General features: G+C 36.9%; 1 protein-coding gene across 10 annotated transcripts in view; it reads right to left on the bottom strand.

Annotated features, from left to right (window-relative positions):
* The window catches only part of LOC136878916 (protein FAM184A), a 442,374-nt gene that overhangs the window by 34,624 nt on the left and 391,133 nt on the right, over positions 1-16,617 (bottom strand). For 6 of the 10 annotated variants that reach the window (XR_010860864.2, XR_010860863.2, XM_067152527.2 and 3 more), the window contains 2 exons: positions 16,112-16,272; positions 2,493-2,656 (listed from right to left, as the gene is read on the bottom strand). Coding sequence is in view for 6 of the 10 variants with exons in the window: in XM_067152527.2 (XP_067008628.2) it covers positions 2,493-2,656; positions 16,112-16,272 (325 nt within the window). In the remaining 4 variants the exon portion in view is untranslated. Of the gene's footprint in view, positions 1-2,492; positions 2,657-15,999; positions 16,016-16,111; positions 16,273-16,617 lie in introns of all 10 variants that reach the window. The other 4 variants (XR_010860861.2, XR_010860862.2, XM_067152524.2 and 1 more) reach the window with 2 other exon arrangements.

Here is a 16,617-nt window from a genome sequence, read left to right as displayed (position 1 = left end):
GGGATATTGGCAAACTGTATTAAAATTGTGAAAACACCACTAAGAATGGTGTTTGGCATTGTAATCAGTGAGAAGTACTGGGACGTTGGCATCCTGATCAGTGAGAAGTACTGGGAACTGCCAACTACCAACAAGGAAGTAAAAGAAAATGAAGAATGGGAAGGCAACTGGCTTCAAAGAAATCCCTGCCAAAGTGTGGAAGATGCTTAGCTACCAAGGAGCCAAGGTCCTTGCCACCCTCTTCAACCAAGTAATTGATGATGGAGTGGCCCCAGAAGTTTGGACAAGTAGCATTACAGTGCCAATTTGGAAAGGCAAGAGTGGCATGACCGAATGCATGGATTATCGGCTGATGTGCCTCTTGTATCATGGCATGAAAAGATTTGAACAGGTAATTGATGCCAGGCTCCACAAAACTGTCTGTGACTCTGAACCACCAAAGGGAGTGGAATGACAGATGCCACTCATGCTGCTCAGTTTGTGTTTGGAGAAGCACAGTTGGAAGAACAAACCAGTCTATATGGTGTTCCTTGACTTGGTGAATGCCTTTGATCACGTCCTCACATCCATTCATTTGGCATGCTCTATGGTCCCACAATGTTCCAAGAGCTTATGTCTAATGGATCCAGCTACTGCACTGCAATATTTCCACCACGATCCAATGTACAGCAGGAACATCATGGCCCTTCACCATCAATGTTGGATTACATCAAAGGTCGGCACTTTCGCCCTTAGTGTTTGTCCTTAGCATGGACACTATTACATGTGACCTGCAAACATCTCACTCATGGACAATCCTCTGTGTCAATGACATTTTTTTGGCTGATGTAAAACATGAAGGCCTCCAAGAGAAAACGCATTGTATCCTTTTCTTTCTAGATTATTTAATTCTAATGTATAACATTGATAGGGTTCTCATTTCTTTTTATCTTAATTCAAAGAAATCTGTATATCAGACATTTGGGGAAAAGCTCGTTATAACACTACTACACTGATATTCAAATATATTGCTTTATTCTTCTAGCACAAGTATTTGGAACAGTGCAAGTGAAGATGATGTTAACATAGTCTCTGACATCACTAGTTTTTGAAAGGCAGAATATATTTTGTACTGTATCAGATGTTGTAAGAGAGAAGTGTAGGCAGGCACATTTCTACCACCCAAATGGATTGTAACTTTGCAATGAATTTATTCAGTAATTATTAAATTAATTCAAATTAAGAACTATATTTTTCATTTAATATTTATGTTTTTATTACAGAATTATCACGTACTGTAATTCTATAAGAACCAGTCCATTGACCGTTGCATTAAAACGAGTGGCCTTTTTCTTGGTATTTACGTCCACAGTAAAAACCTGCCTATTTTAGGAAATGAAAAGAAAAAAGTCTATTGCACATTACATAGTAGTGAAGAACTTCCTACCACTGAATCTGCCCTTAACAAAAAGAGAAATAGAAGACAAACTGTGTAAAAAGAGGAAAAGTCCAAAGAAACAGGTGTTTTCTCAAAAAGAAACCTTTCAAATTTCCATTGCATCTCACAGTATAGACTAATGTGTCCAAAAAGCAATTTTATTAAATTGTTGAAAATGCAAACATACAAACTCACGGCTCTCAAAAATTCAAGGGAGCCTGACAGTGGTGCAAAGATTTAGTTTTGTAACTGTTCTTTACAATGTGTTCATAACAGGTTTGTTGACCAGAAATTATTATTTAGTGATGATCTTTGAGTACTGTAGCTATAATAGTGAAAAGAATTGCTACTGGTGCAAAGAAAATCCCTACCAGCTTCAGTCCTGACCATTTAATGATGCCAAGGTTGTAGATTGATGTGCAGTAAGCCCTTGCAGGATTATAGAGCCTTCATTTTTTTCCATGGGACTATAAATGCTGAATAATATATAGACCTCATTCTTGGACCAATTTATTCAAGACCTGATGGATGAAGAAAGGCATAATGGTCACTTCATGCAAAATAATGGAACAGCACATATTGCTAATCAGTTCATGATAGTCATGATGGATGTTTTCGCAGGTTGTGAGGTTAATTGCTTTCTAGATCCCCAGTTTAAGTCTCTAAAGACTATTTCCTGTGGGGCATATGGAAAGGAAAAGTGTACACCAACAATCCTCACACAAGAGAGAACTACACGAGAACATTCAATAAGTTATATTGAACACGTTACAGGAAAATATTTGCCGAGTGTTTGAAAACCTATTTTAAGAGGTGCCAAATATGTTTGAGAGGTAAGGGATGTCACTTTTAATGCCAGGTAAGTTTTTATTTTCTTTGTTTCACCAGAAATATGACCGTTATTTGATGCCAACTAGCATGTAGATATGAAACACATTTTACTGGCGAGTAGACAAGTGTCAATGCAGCAACTTGCTATGGCTTGAGTGGGGCTGCCACACGGTTTTATTATAAAGTCCCGGTAGTTATGTAAATGACTTAGTAACTTTCAAAGATCTGTCTAATAGTATCATACCTGAAACGTTCCTGTGTCTTCAGCAAGTGACGGGTCTGGTTGTTCAGTTCGCTGCTCAGCACCTGCACTCCTCCCTGGAGCAGTTCCAGGTTGTTCTGCATGTTGTTCGTTTCGCTTTTGCTTTCCACAAGCTGGTCCCTCAGGCCTGTTACCAACTGGTGCAGCTGAAACATACATATCACAGTTGTCCTACTACTAAGAACATATTCTGTTTGGGTAGACTTTCTCCAGAAATTAGATGAAATCTGAGGAGTAAACACTTCTGCGTTAGTAAATCCAACATCTAGAGTGTAAATTACCTATCACTTTGAAAGAACAATGTACTGGATTTGAAGGTTGAGACTTAAGAAAGTTACAGAAGAATTATGGCAGCAATCCATTAGAAAGATTGCGAAGAAAGATTTTTACATTGATAGCTTGAGACAGATACGAAAATCAACATTTTGGTTTACAGAAAAATCACAAGATATGAGGAAACTTTTATGAAATAATTCATGGCAAACACATCAACTACACTTTGTACTGGATGTCTCATTGCATCTAAATGAATATAATGCTTTGTACTGGATACTGTCCAACTCATTGGCTGAATGGTCAGCGTACTGACCTTCAGTTCAGAGGGTCCCGGGTTCGATTCCCGGCCGGGTCGGGGATTTTAATCTTAATTGGTTAATTCCAATGGCTCGGGGGCTGGGTGTGTGTGGCGTATTCAACATTAGAAATCATCCTAGGTAGGGCCCTCATCTTCACAGACATGCAAATTACCTAATAGGCCGTCTACTAGAAAAAGACCTGCACCAGGCCTCTCCGGAGGCCATACGCCATTATTTTATTATTATTATACTGGATACTTTGTTGGATCTGAAATAAATATATCTTCAGTCAAACACAACTGATCTGCATTTCAGGCTGTCACTCAATTTCGAGATCTCCTGTCGGTTGTTTGCCTAGTCTTTTCTTCAATGATTTCAATGAAGCTGGAAATCTATTGAACATCTCCCTTGGTATATTATTTGTATCCCTAATTCCCCTTCCTGTAAACTAATATTTGCCCCAATTTTCCCTCTTGAATTCCAATTTTATCTTCATATTAAGAATTTTCTTACTTTTATTTAGTGTCCCTCGTCAGGTTCATATTGATGAAATAAATGGGGTATGGCTTTTAGTGTCCAAGGATATGTCCGCTCGCCAGGTGCAGGTCTTTCTTGATTTGACGCCTGTAGGCAACCTGTGCATCATGATGAAGATGACACATACACACAGCCCCATGCCAGCGAAATTAACTAATGCTGGTTAAAATTCCCGACCCTGCCAAGAATGAAACCTGGGACCCCTGTGACCAAAGGCCAGCACGCTAACCATTTAGCCATGGAGCTGAACTTCATACTGATGAACTGTCCTTACTTAAAATGAAACAAAGCTATAAGGATATTTCAACCAGTCGTTGACTTAACAGTTTCCCACTGCACTGGAAAAGGTGTACTGGAGTTATTTAATAATGAAGTACCCTCAATTGTTAAAAATTGGAATATGATTGCATAAATTATAATTGTTTTAAACTCTTCTTTTTCTAATTGATTGGGGTCAGTACCACGAACAGATTTAATCCAGTTTTATGGCTGGATTTCCTTTCTGACACCAACCCTATGTATAGGGATATTTTTACTATTGCATGTCTGTGGTGGCTGGTAGTGTGGTGTTATGTGTGTGTATGAATACACCAGGAGTCCATTCTACATTAGAACTAACGCAGTATTCAGCCAAGGAGCTGGACAGTAATTTCAACATAAATTAAATATATATACAAAGCTTTCTCTTCTAAAACATTGGTAAAAAATTCTGTGGAACAATCATTAAAAGATGTACGAGCTAAAAATAAGGTGCATGTAGAGGTTTTTATAATTAAAGGAATATAAAAAATAACCACAGTGGAACTAATAAGGAAGAATAAAATGAGGATTCAGTAATGAAGGCATGCTTGAACTTCACGAAGTTAAGAACAATGCAAAGCAAAGCCATCTCCGTACAGGCCATGCCAGTATATCTCAGAAGGTAGAAAATTAAGCTGAATGAGGAAAAATAATGTAGTGACTTACAAAGACAAGATATTAAACATGTAAGAATTGTCACAAATAAGTACCTGCTTAGGCTTTGATGATCAGAAATAAAAATAATAAAATCTAAGTATACTGTGCCTAATTTTTTCAATAATAATGTTCTGGGTAAGTCATAACCAAGGCTCAGATGATTTTTGCTTAAGTGTATTTTATTTAACTAAATATTGTTTTATTTGTTTACATATTTTTGCTGTTTTTATAGTTAAAATACGTGTCCTAGCGTATTTATTCTTAAGTACATATTTCTTACATTTGGCAAAATATTCTACTTCTTAGATGTCTCTTGTCCACATTTTCAAGCTTTGGCAGTTCAAGTAATTGGCTTATCTGTTTTGTCAGTGAACCCTTCTCTCTGTGTTGTATTTCAAGATAGGAATTCTCCAACCTTTCAGGACAGCGGGGGGCTGGATCTGGCAGTCTCATTAAGCCTTCTTTGTCCATCCACTAAGTCTGTACCTTAACAGGAAATTTTCTCTGAAATTACAGTGGTCTGCCAAGCTTAAGAGACTGACAGCATGCGAGTTCTTGTTTCTATGAATAAGATGCATCCCAAAAAAAAGAGTGATATTTTGAACTCTTTTGTGCTGGAGTTTGGGGACATTCTTAAACTGATGGAACTATATTATTTTGCAACATTTATGAGGATCCTGTAGCTACAGACGTGTTTCCAAGTTATGCAATATTTTGCAACAGCAAAACACATGAAGTGTGCATCATTAATGAAGCTGGCACAGAGTTTACTTCCTGAAATGACAAGATCTGAGACCTTGTCTAGTTTTCACAACATATTTGTCAAGCATTTCTTATGCCTGATATACCAATTAACAAACTGCAGCATCCAGTGCTACGTCAAACCTTAGAGAAGTACAGTACGTCAAACTTTCTCTCTCTACGAGTCAACCTTTGTAGGTACTATCAAATACAGTAGAGACAATACGCGACACTTCCGGATTTATCCTTGTTAAGAGGGGAGGCAATTTGCAAGTGGCGCTCCTAGTGGCGTGACCTGGAAATTCGCGCTAAATTCAAATATCAATGCAAATGCATATACGGAAATGGATAAATAAATTACGTCTAGAAAGAAAGTGTTATTAAGATATTAACTTCAAAGTTGGTAAAGCAATTCTGAACAAACGAATGAAGAATTATTTAACATGTTATTATTTAAAGACTGAAATTACACATATAATCAAGATGTGAAATGGACTGCTGTGAAAGGGCTTGATCTTTCATTAATGCATTACTTTTTTAGCTTTAGCATTCCTGCCTGAACTTTTATGGCTATATTTGTCTTTTTTCTCATTTAAAAACATTGTATCACCACATTAAGACACTCGTCAATAAAAATATTGACACATTCCTTACACACATGATTCAATGAATTAACGTTTAAGAACTGGACAATTTTCCTCTTAACATGAAGCCTACTAACAGAAAGAAAATCTATAAATTTAGCCTCAAAAAACTTCAAAATTTCCCTATAAGCAATACTTGCCATTACAGTAGGGTAAAGCAAATTTATATCATCATTTTGTTTCAACAAAATATGTACATTTCTTAAGTCACCCATATTTTCTTCAGTGCTTGACAACGCATTACGGCATTCCAAATGGGGTAACTTGGAACACAAGCAGCCACACACATATGCATATTCATTTTCCTGAATTAATTCAAAACCCAAAGATCGCACCTACAACACATCGGTATTGAAGGTTAACTACTGCACTATACAATAAAATAAGTTTATTATATTTTAAGCCAGTTAAAATATGGGCCATGCAGTTTAGATGTTTAGGAAGTACTATAAAAATCTTGTGTCACTTGAAGAATATATATGCAAACACAATATTTATTTACATTTTCTTTTCACGAGGGAAACAGAAGAAAGACTGCAAATCCTTCTGCACTTCATAGTTACTGCAGCCAAACACAGCACATATCTTTCCACTCATGTTGAGAGGAGATATAAAGGAATAACACATGCTACTATTTACTTATGTCAACTTGCTGCAAACGCATAAACATCATCAAAAACTTCTGAATTTGGTACTCCTTACTAAAACTTTACTCCGAGTCAGAATTAGTGGTAAAATTGGTGACAACGCAGAGGATGAGATGAGTGATATGGATTCAGAAACAGTGGCAAGCACCGGTCTGTTAAGCAGGAAGTATGTCTGACAGAACATTTGTGCTGTGGACTGGTTTATTTAAACAACTACCGAGCTCGATAGCTGCAGTCGCTTAAGTGCGGCCAGTATCCAGTGTTCGGGAGATAGTAGGTTCGAATCCCACTGTCGGCAGCCCTGAAAATGGTTTTCTGTAGTTTCCCATTTTCACACCAGGCAAATGCTGGGGCTGTACCTTAATTAAGGCCACGACCGCTTCCTACCCACTTGTAGCCCTTCCCTGTCCCATCGTCGCCATAAGACCTATCTGTGTCGGTGCGACGTAAAGCAACTAGCAAAAAATAAAAATAAAATTTTTAAACAACTTGAAGTTTCAGCTATATTTTTGAGCAACTGGAGGTGTAATTACAGTACAAATTTAAGAACATATTTTGAAAACTTAAATCACATTTTTTCAACTTTTTAAGCACATGAATAAATACATCTTTCTGAGAAGTTAAGCACATAATTATCCGAGCCCTAGTTATAACCCTCTGGAGTTTCTGAAGTTGGCAGGGCAGTATCCAAAACACAATGAGGAGAAGAAAGTACATCATTAAAAGGGGGAAATGTACAAATTTCTTTTATATTTGGTGCCACAAGGTAATTGTGCATTTTCTCACTGGGAATCAGTAGTGTGCCAACATGCCCAGGAGAAGAGGAAACATTTTATGTGTTGCAGTTTGGTAAAAGTGAGTTTGTTGTAACGGATCAGTGTACATTTCATGCAAGGTATCACACATATTCTCTGATGGATAAGACAATAAGAGAGTGGTATAGGAAATTCATGATGACCTTTTTATGTGATGCTAAAAGAACAGCAGATTGGGCCCATCGCTTAAGTATGTGCATCCTGTGCATAACCGTTTCTCCACGAGTTCTCAAAAACCTAAATCAACATATTGTGAAAGCCAGAAGCGGTAAATGACTCAGAAAACTGCCTGATATGTACTAAACAAAAAGGTGTGCTTTAAATGGTACCAGCCGATTCAGGCACTCAGTACCAAAAAGGTTAAATCATCAATTCTGTTAGGAACTGCAAGCGAGGCAAAGGGGATGACGATGGCTATGCCAAAAACTTATGTTCAGTGATGAGGCAATATTCCTAGTTTCCAATGTAGTCAATCAGCATAACATGCGTATTTGGGGCTTGGAAAATCCACATACAGTATAAGAATGTAACATTTCCATGACTGCAGAAATCAATGCGTTTTGTGCAGTTTCATCTCAAAATGTGTGTGGACCATTTAACTTCAGTGAGAGAACTGTTACAAGTGTTACCTACTTGGACATATTGGAAAATTGGTTAATTTGATTTACTCATTTGGGACAAATATTTCAGGTTCCCTATGAGAATCAACATCTATATCAAATTGGTTAATGCCACAACTGCAGGAACAGAGCATGGACCATGATGTCATTTTCCAACAGGATGGAGTATTATCATATTTTCATTCCAATGTACATTCTTATCTTAAATGATGCTCTTCCTAACTGCTGGATAAGGTGCTCTTCAAACAAAGACTTAACTCTCATGTCACTCGATCTGACTCCATGCGACTTTTTCCTGTAGGATTTTGATAAACATTTTGTCTATGCCCTCCCCCTCCCTCAACAGGATTTGCCAGCATTTCAACAAAATAAAAAACAAAAATAATTGAAACAGTGGCTACTATCGACCTCAGTAGCGTATGTTACAACCTGTGTGGCAGGCAATGGATTTTAGAACTGATGTTGCAGACTCACAAACAGCGCACATATCGAGCAACTTGTGAGGTAAGGTAAAAACTTGTATAGTTTCTCTGTTTGTTGACATAGTTTTACTTCTTACCACTCAGCTGGCTTTTGTTCTGTCCAACTGTAAAAAAAAAAAAAAACCCACCTAATGGGACTTATAACTTACCCTGTGTTACATATCAATAGTATTGAACAGAACCTAAAATTCACCAAAGTATGCACATTAATATAAAAAACATGACATAATATATCTGATGTAAAATTTCAGTTGTGAAATCAATTAGTATGTCAGTTTATAACAATTTATGTTGAGATTCTTAAATTGCCTCTCTTTATGATCTCCAGTACCTTAACTGAAGCATTTAGTGTGAAATTTACATATTTTTAAAAGTTCTTTTTTTCAATTTCTGGATACTGACCTGATTTCGAACCCCAGAATGATAAGGCTGTCTTCTTGACACACTGCTGCGTTCTTTTTTTTGTCCATGCCAGTAGCGTACATGTGATCGCTCTACACAAAACTCCCATGTTACAGCACAATTGCCATTATTTTCTGCAAATGCCATCACTGTTAATTTATACTGTGTATTTTAACTCCAATTTTCCTTATCTATCACTAACCACTATTCACAATAGCTGTGAAAATAAAATTCTCAAACTATTCATCTCTCAAACGTTAGGATGTAAGCCGAGACTAACCATGATAAAGATGCATCTCCACAGATGAGTTTAAGCATCAGATGGTATAAAAGCAAATGTCAATTTGGGCATTATGTGGTAAATGTGCTCAGTGAATTCTGTTCACTGATGAAAAGATTTTTGCAGTAGAAGAGGCTTAAAATGTTCAGAATAACAGGATATATGTGAGAAGCTTATGAGGCTACTGAAGATGGTCGAGATTTAAAAGGGGCTATTATGTAAAATGTACTGTATCTGTGGAGGTGTGTTGTAATGGGGATGTTTGTGCCCTGTTATATACCAGACTAGTTGAAATGAATTAAATTAAATCATCCTGCTTACAGTTCAGCCTTGAGGCAACCAATCAACTGCAGATCCTGCATGCTGTCTACACATAACTGGTGGCCTCAAGGGGGTGCCTGGCATTCAAACTAATGTAGTGGCAGGAAGTGCATAAAGTTATACCTGCCGATCTATAGCCATGGTATGATAGATATTGAATTGTGACAGTATTGGCGAGCACCATTTTAGTGGAAAATGACACCAGAAAAACATTAGCCAGAGTCTACCAGGAGAGAATCCTGGACAACAAGGCTTTCAACATCATCTTTTATGGTCAGGAAAGGAGCTTCCAGTAGAATTGGTCACTTACTCAGAAGGCTCAAACAACCCAGCAATGGTTGAAATGAATCTGTTGGACTAAACTGTGCTTAATAATTGCCCATGTGATAGATCTAACCCCAATTACTCTCGGTACTTCAAATTGTGATCTGAATATCAGGACATGGTTTACTAGAAAAGATACTTCTTTCTTGTGAAATCAGTAGTTAATTTCCCTCAAGGTGTATAGTACTCTGTAATTCAATGCATGAGTGTCTTGCAAATTGTGTGCATGTCAAAGGTGATCATTTCCAATTATTATTAATATTTTTTCTGATGAGATTTTAAGATATCTTTCAGATTCTTAAATCGATTCATTGAAAATTTCACAACATTATTTATGATCAGAGTTGGGATGTAATTGAATTACTTGTAACGATTACTTTCTTAGTAATTTTTACTTGCAACCATTGCTTTGCATTAAATGTAATTTTTACTTATAATTTACTTCTGAAAATAAAATTGTAATTGTTACATTCTAGTAATCAAAATACACTGCATCGAGAGCTTGGTAAGTTAGGAGCCCAGCACTCACACCTAGAATATAATCCCAGGGTACAACACGCACTCGTTCATTTACTTGTAGGTTGTCATGGTTACTGGTTGAGATTTACATGTAATGAACTTCATGGTGGTCTGTATTGAAAATTGTATTGTATTAAATAGATTGACCATTTTAATAAAAAATACTGGTTGAGATTTCGGTAATCTGTACTACGTAGCTGAGATGGTAGTGGTGGTGGCGAGTATTGTTTTAAAAGGAAGTACTGTGCAACCACCCTCTATTAACACTAATCAGAAGGTCCGACACTTCGAAAAGTGAAGGAATCGGCAAAAGAAAGGGAGGGGTCATGAAGGGCATGGAAATGAGACTTCCTACACCTCAAAAACCTAATTCCATCGAGATCGGGAAAGAACAACAGTTGACCAAGCGAGGTCAGAAGTCAGATAGGAAAGATGAAACCAAAGATTCTGACTTATGTAAGCGGAATCAGTGCCAGATTCACCTAGCAGAACCGTGGTCGCCAACCTGCGCTCCCAAGGTGAGAGTCCTTGGTCTACCTTTTAGTCGCCCCTTAAGACAGGCAGGGGATACAGTGAATGTTATTCTACCGCCCCCACCCACAGCGGTTACGTGGCCGAGAATGGAGTCGGAATAAGCATGTGCAGTGAAGGGGTTTAAGACATTTCCATTCCCCTATTTTGAATAAATATTTTCAATTAGATATTCTGAAAATAATTAAAACACGAAAGTGACATGCACATTTTTTTTAAGAAGCAATCGTTTTGAAAATCTGATTTGTCTCACCTAGTAATGATAGTCATTTATTGTCCCTATGCTAAAAAGCACAAAATGGAATAATGTATTTTTCCTTGCAAACTTTGGTATCATTCCATCCCCATGTGGAAAAAAAAAAAAAAAAAGTCAGTGATTTCCTAAAGACTCACATTCTGTAAAGTAACTGTACTAATTACTTTTTGAAAAAGTAATTAGTAATTTTAATTGAATAAAAAAAGTCTCAGGTAACTGTAATTTAGCCCAATTACTTTTATTTTGTACTTTTCCCATCACTGTTCATGATAATATTATTTAGCACTGTGAACTACTGTCAGCCCTGGATGACAACAATAAAGCAACAGGGATCAGAAAAATCCATCACTTAGTATCCGCTTACTGTATCAGGACAAAAGAAATGTAGTACACATTACCCAACATGCAAATGGGTCTTACAGAAAAACTTAATGATATCTTCAGTCATTTGTGACATGCAAAATGGGAATAACAAACACATCAAACATTCCAGTTACTGTTTTATTTGAAAATATTGGTTCAGTTTGAATCAAATGAGCACAGATTATAGTACAAAAATAAACTCTTTGAAACATGCACTATCATATTCTTTGCTGTCTCTTTGCAATGAATTCATGAAGTTTAGAGTTAACCACACAATTGGCTAGTATATTGAAAGTAATTATCTCACAAGAAATCATGCATTGGGGCTGGCTGCCAGTGCTTTCAAGACTCAAAAATAGTGGATGTACAGATGAAATAATTTTAGAAAGAGAAAGGTACAATGTTTCAAATTAAAACATTGAACTATCACCTGAAGTGAAATTAGCAACAAAGTATGTATTTATTATATATTATAGTTTGACATATTGTGAATTCAGTGTTGTCTTGATTTCTGCAATAATGGTTCTGTAATAGAGGGGAGGGCAGCAAGATGGAGCTACAGCCTGCTCCGCGGGGGGAGTCCCTTACCCTTCTGCAACAACACTTTGGAAATCGCCTAATTTCTTGTGGAACTCCATTACTGTACCCTTCCTGTTCCTTGGATCTCATGGTCCCAGGTGCGTACACATGGGGCATGTTGAAAGAATCAGTTTTTAAAGACGGATGATCTACCTACAAATATTCCTGAATTACTCAAGAGGATAATGTATTTTTTTTGTGTCCTTACAACAACCTTTGTTCATTAACATGTTCAATAACCTTCAGGAACTTTATGAATAATGTGACATGTGATGGTACACATTTTGAGCACATATTTTACCAATGTAACTAAATAACATTTCGCTGTGGTTTGTTTTGCTGCATACAGTATTACCATGACAAATAGAATACCTTGTGTGATCACTTTGCTCTCTTAACATTGTCGTTGTTGGCCCCGCTGGAGTGTGGCACTTCAGTAGCAACAAACCAGCTGCAACAACACGTGTGCCAAATTGTCGACAAGTGTGTGCATGAAGTGATAGTAACAATTTTAACGCCTATTGAGGGAATTTGTTTGTTTTGATATTTTCCGAAAGTCTGTTAGTATCTGTGCAGTGCTTTGTGCATGCAGTCAACTAGTTTTCTGTTATTTCGAGAAAATGTCGTACTGTTTTGTTCTTGGTTGTAAATCGGGTTACAGAAGGAAGCCTGGTGGCAGAAATTTTTTTTATACTGCCAAAAGAAAATAATCTGTTTGTGAAGTGGACGAGAGTTATTCCACAGAAAGATAAGCAATTGTCAGCCAAAAGCAGAATATGTGACCTGCATTTTTCGGCAGATTTAATTAACTTAAAAAAGACGGACTGTTTTGTTGTGAATGGTAAAAACATTGAACTTCCTCGTGTGAGGTGAAAATTAAAACCAGGAGCGGTGCCTCATATTTTTCCAAATTTACTGAAATACCTATCCACTGAAGTAAAATCTTGAAAGCCACCCAGTAGGAAGAGGAATGAAGACAGTATCAAGAGGGTAAGGAACAAGAATCACGATGTAAGTGAAGCAGTGATGGCAACAATAAGTGGTAAGGTGGTAAGGTTCCAGGTCAGCCTAGTAGTCTTAAAATGAATGGTCAGTCTAGTTCCCTTACCGTTACCCAAAAGCCAATAGCATCTCTCAAAAAGGCGACTTAAGTACGCAACTCATAATTTAACTTGAGCTGAATGTCTCTTTCCTCAGTCAAAACTAGGATTAATTAACCACAGGGGCAGATTAAGAACACAGAATGTTTAATGTTTTATGTGCTCTGTTTAAAAAGGTTTTCTTTTTTGGGGGGGTGTTGTATTTGGTTATTTGCATATCAGTGTAACCTCCCCTAAAACAGTTGACTGTGTAGCATTGGTGATTGGCTCCATTAGCATCGCTCTGCGGTAGCGCGCTTGAACTCGGTGAGTGATCTCACTAGGTATTCTATTCGTCACAGTATTACTTTAAATTTCAAGCTCCTATTCCAAGAAAATCTATACATATTATAAGAAAAGTCCCTGGTAGGCGTGTGTCTGTTTGTGTGGGCTAATCTCAAGAAGCACCAACATGATTTTGAGGTATTTTTCACCATTGTATAGAGAATTTATCATGGAATATTCAGGTGCATAAAACATAAATCTATGACAATAGGCAGCAAAGCAGTGGTAATATTAGTGAAGGAAGTCAAAGAAAAAAAAGGCAATCTGAGCCTTTGTCAGCTTACATTGACTAAACCATTAATGATATACCACAACTATCTTTGAAAGAATTACTGAGAATAAACATCTCTACAAAAGAAGTCTGAGATGGTATATAGCTAATAAGTGATTTTATGTTAAGTTTGCAGTAAAAAAAGGAAAACTTATTTATAGATTAATCATATATCTTTTATCGAAACAAATGTAATCTAGTAATCTTTTTGAGTTAAAAATACACTTTACAGTATATAATTTTCATGTATGGTTTAGCAGCTATCATTGTTTTAGTGAAAGTGCACGAATGATTTAAATATTGCATGGGGAGAAAGGAATGAGTTGATACACAGATGATCTTTGTACGTACATCAGGAGGAAAATCGACTAATGTCATCTACAAGCAAATCTTATAAGGCCTAAATATAAAAAAATTCAATTCCAAACTGTTCCTTGTTAAGCCAGGGCAGGTTGCTAGTTTTTAATGTATGATATCAATTTTAGGTCCAGAATGTTTAAACAGTCAATAGACGCAAAGAAAGTGGTGATGACAGTGTTGTTTTAAATAACAAAAAATAAACATTATCAGCCCTACTTGTGGGGAGTGGAACGTGCATGCAAGCTTGTTTATTGATATATCATAATTAGAAGTGTAGAAAAGAAAATTGTAATTTTATTTTTCTTCTCCTGGTTCCATCACCCTTAACCAGGGAACTCCTCGGTTGTGCTGTGGATCATCCCATCCACTTCTCACACCTTCCTGGAGTCACAAGAGATGTGTGTTGTTTCTAGGGTATTCCTTAGATCTTTGTTCTGATCCACTTTGATAATTCATATAGGCTATTATTACAGTGGGCTTGCCACACCTCAAGACATGTTATACCTAACTGCCAGGTTTCAATGAGGCTGTCCCTAACCTGGAGAACAGATGCTGCCTGCTGGATTTCAGTGGCATTTCCTCCACTGGGGGACCAGCACCCAAATTTTATTTACATAGATTGATATTTATTGTTAGTATAACTTATGCTCTCATGAAACTGACTCTTCATCTAAACTCCCAAATAAACAACATAATCTACTCATATGCAGTAAAAAAAAAAAAAAAAAAAAAAAATGCAAGCAGCTGCAACTCACAGAAATATTCACACTTTGTGAAGTTCCAAGTAACTCCAAGTAATTTTTCTCATGGGCTCACTGGATGCATACATTTTAAACTTGCTTTATGCACAACTTCGTAATAGAGAATTAACTCAAGTTACTTGGATCCTCATTTTATTTTTCACTCGGAATTGCTCACTTTGCTATTGCATACAATCTCAATTTTTCATTCAGTAAGTTACAATTTAAAAAATTAAGAAAAATCAGTGCTGAAATAGGTTCAAAAAAAAAGCACACAACAATAATATCACACATATAGACTAGGGAAATAAATATGATTCATTTACACACAAATAGGATAGACACAGATTCTCCCATATGTAAATGACAATACACGAGTTTACACCACACTTTTGTACTGTGAAGTGAAGAGGAAACCTAGATTAACCTAGTGACAAAATCTATTTCTGTAATTATGAAAGAAATGCAAGTATGGTACTGATTGTGAGAGAATAGCTCCAAATGCTGGGCAAGGCTAAAGCAGTATGATTAACAAATGCATGCCACAGAAATGCGAATGCTGCAACAGTCTGTGGTTACTCTGACAGAGTGCATAATGAGCACATGTAAGGGTCCTTTGGTATTGGTGCTATTGATGAGAAAGTGGAAGAAAAACAATTCTGCTGGTATGGGTATGTATCAGGCAAAGTGAAGAGGATCAATTTTTATAGAAAACTCTTACTATCACAGAACTAAGGAGAGGCCAAGGACACCCATGAGCAACAGGGTGGTGAACAGTTGAAACCACCTCGAGGAGGAAGGACGTCCCTCTTGCCCACACACAAAAGGAGAGGGAATTCTCAATAGTTCAAAACAGCTGACACCGAGTAATACTCGGGAGTGCCCACACTGCAGGCATATACAACCGGGGGGGGGGGAATTGTACTACATTATCATTTTCTTATGCATTTCATCTTCAGAATCACCTGATTCAGTCCTACTCACAGTATGAGTACGATTCATTTACATATCAGCCACAATATCTTTCCTATTTCTGTATATTTTCTATTTACTGTACTGATTAATGACACACAGGTATTTTGTTTGCTGGTTTCTTCTTACCATGTGAAGCAGCCGTCTGTAAATAAACGACAGAAACAGTGCATGGAAAATATAGTTCATAAATACTGTCAGCAAGTCTGAAACTGATTTCTGTTTAATTTTTTAAGCTTACCTCAGATTCCTTGAACTTCTGTTCTTTCTGTGCTGCTTCCAGTTCCCTCTTAAGAGCATCGAGCTGTTCCTGATGCTGCTGTTGAACCACGGCCAGGACCTCCTCACGTTCTTGCATTAGCCTCTCCCACTGCAACTCTGTGGACATTCCATTCAGAGTTCCTGGTAACACATCGAACATCAAGTATTTACCGAGTTTTCTAGCCCTCATTTACTGGTTACTTTGAGGATGCCTTCTAAGTATGGGATCTCAAGTGTATATCTCCTTCAGATTAACCAGTAAATGAGGTGTAAAATCAACTCATTGGAAACTAGCCTTTCAGCACAAAGTGAGAACTTTATGTCTGCATCAACATCTTTAATGAACAAAGAATTTTAGTTTCAGAATGTTGAAAACTCAAAGTCTAAAGGAAACAAAAAATGGACTTAAGACAGTTTCTTCATTTTCAGAATTAATAGTAACAGTATCATCTTTCAATTATCAAATGAATCTTCCATATTTGTTGG

The sequence above is a fragment of the Anabrus simplex genome, chromosome 8 (assembly GCF_040414725.1).
Source record: "Anabrus simplex isolate iqAnaSimp1 chromosome 8, ASM4041472v1, whole genome shotgun sequence".
Classification (NCBI taxonomy): Eukaryota; Metazoa; Arthropoda; class Insecta; order Orthoptera; family Tettigoniidae; genus Anabrus; species Anabrus simplex.
Note: the sequence above shows the minus strand (reverse complement) of the source record. Positions and strands in the feature narration are given on the sequence as shown.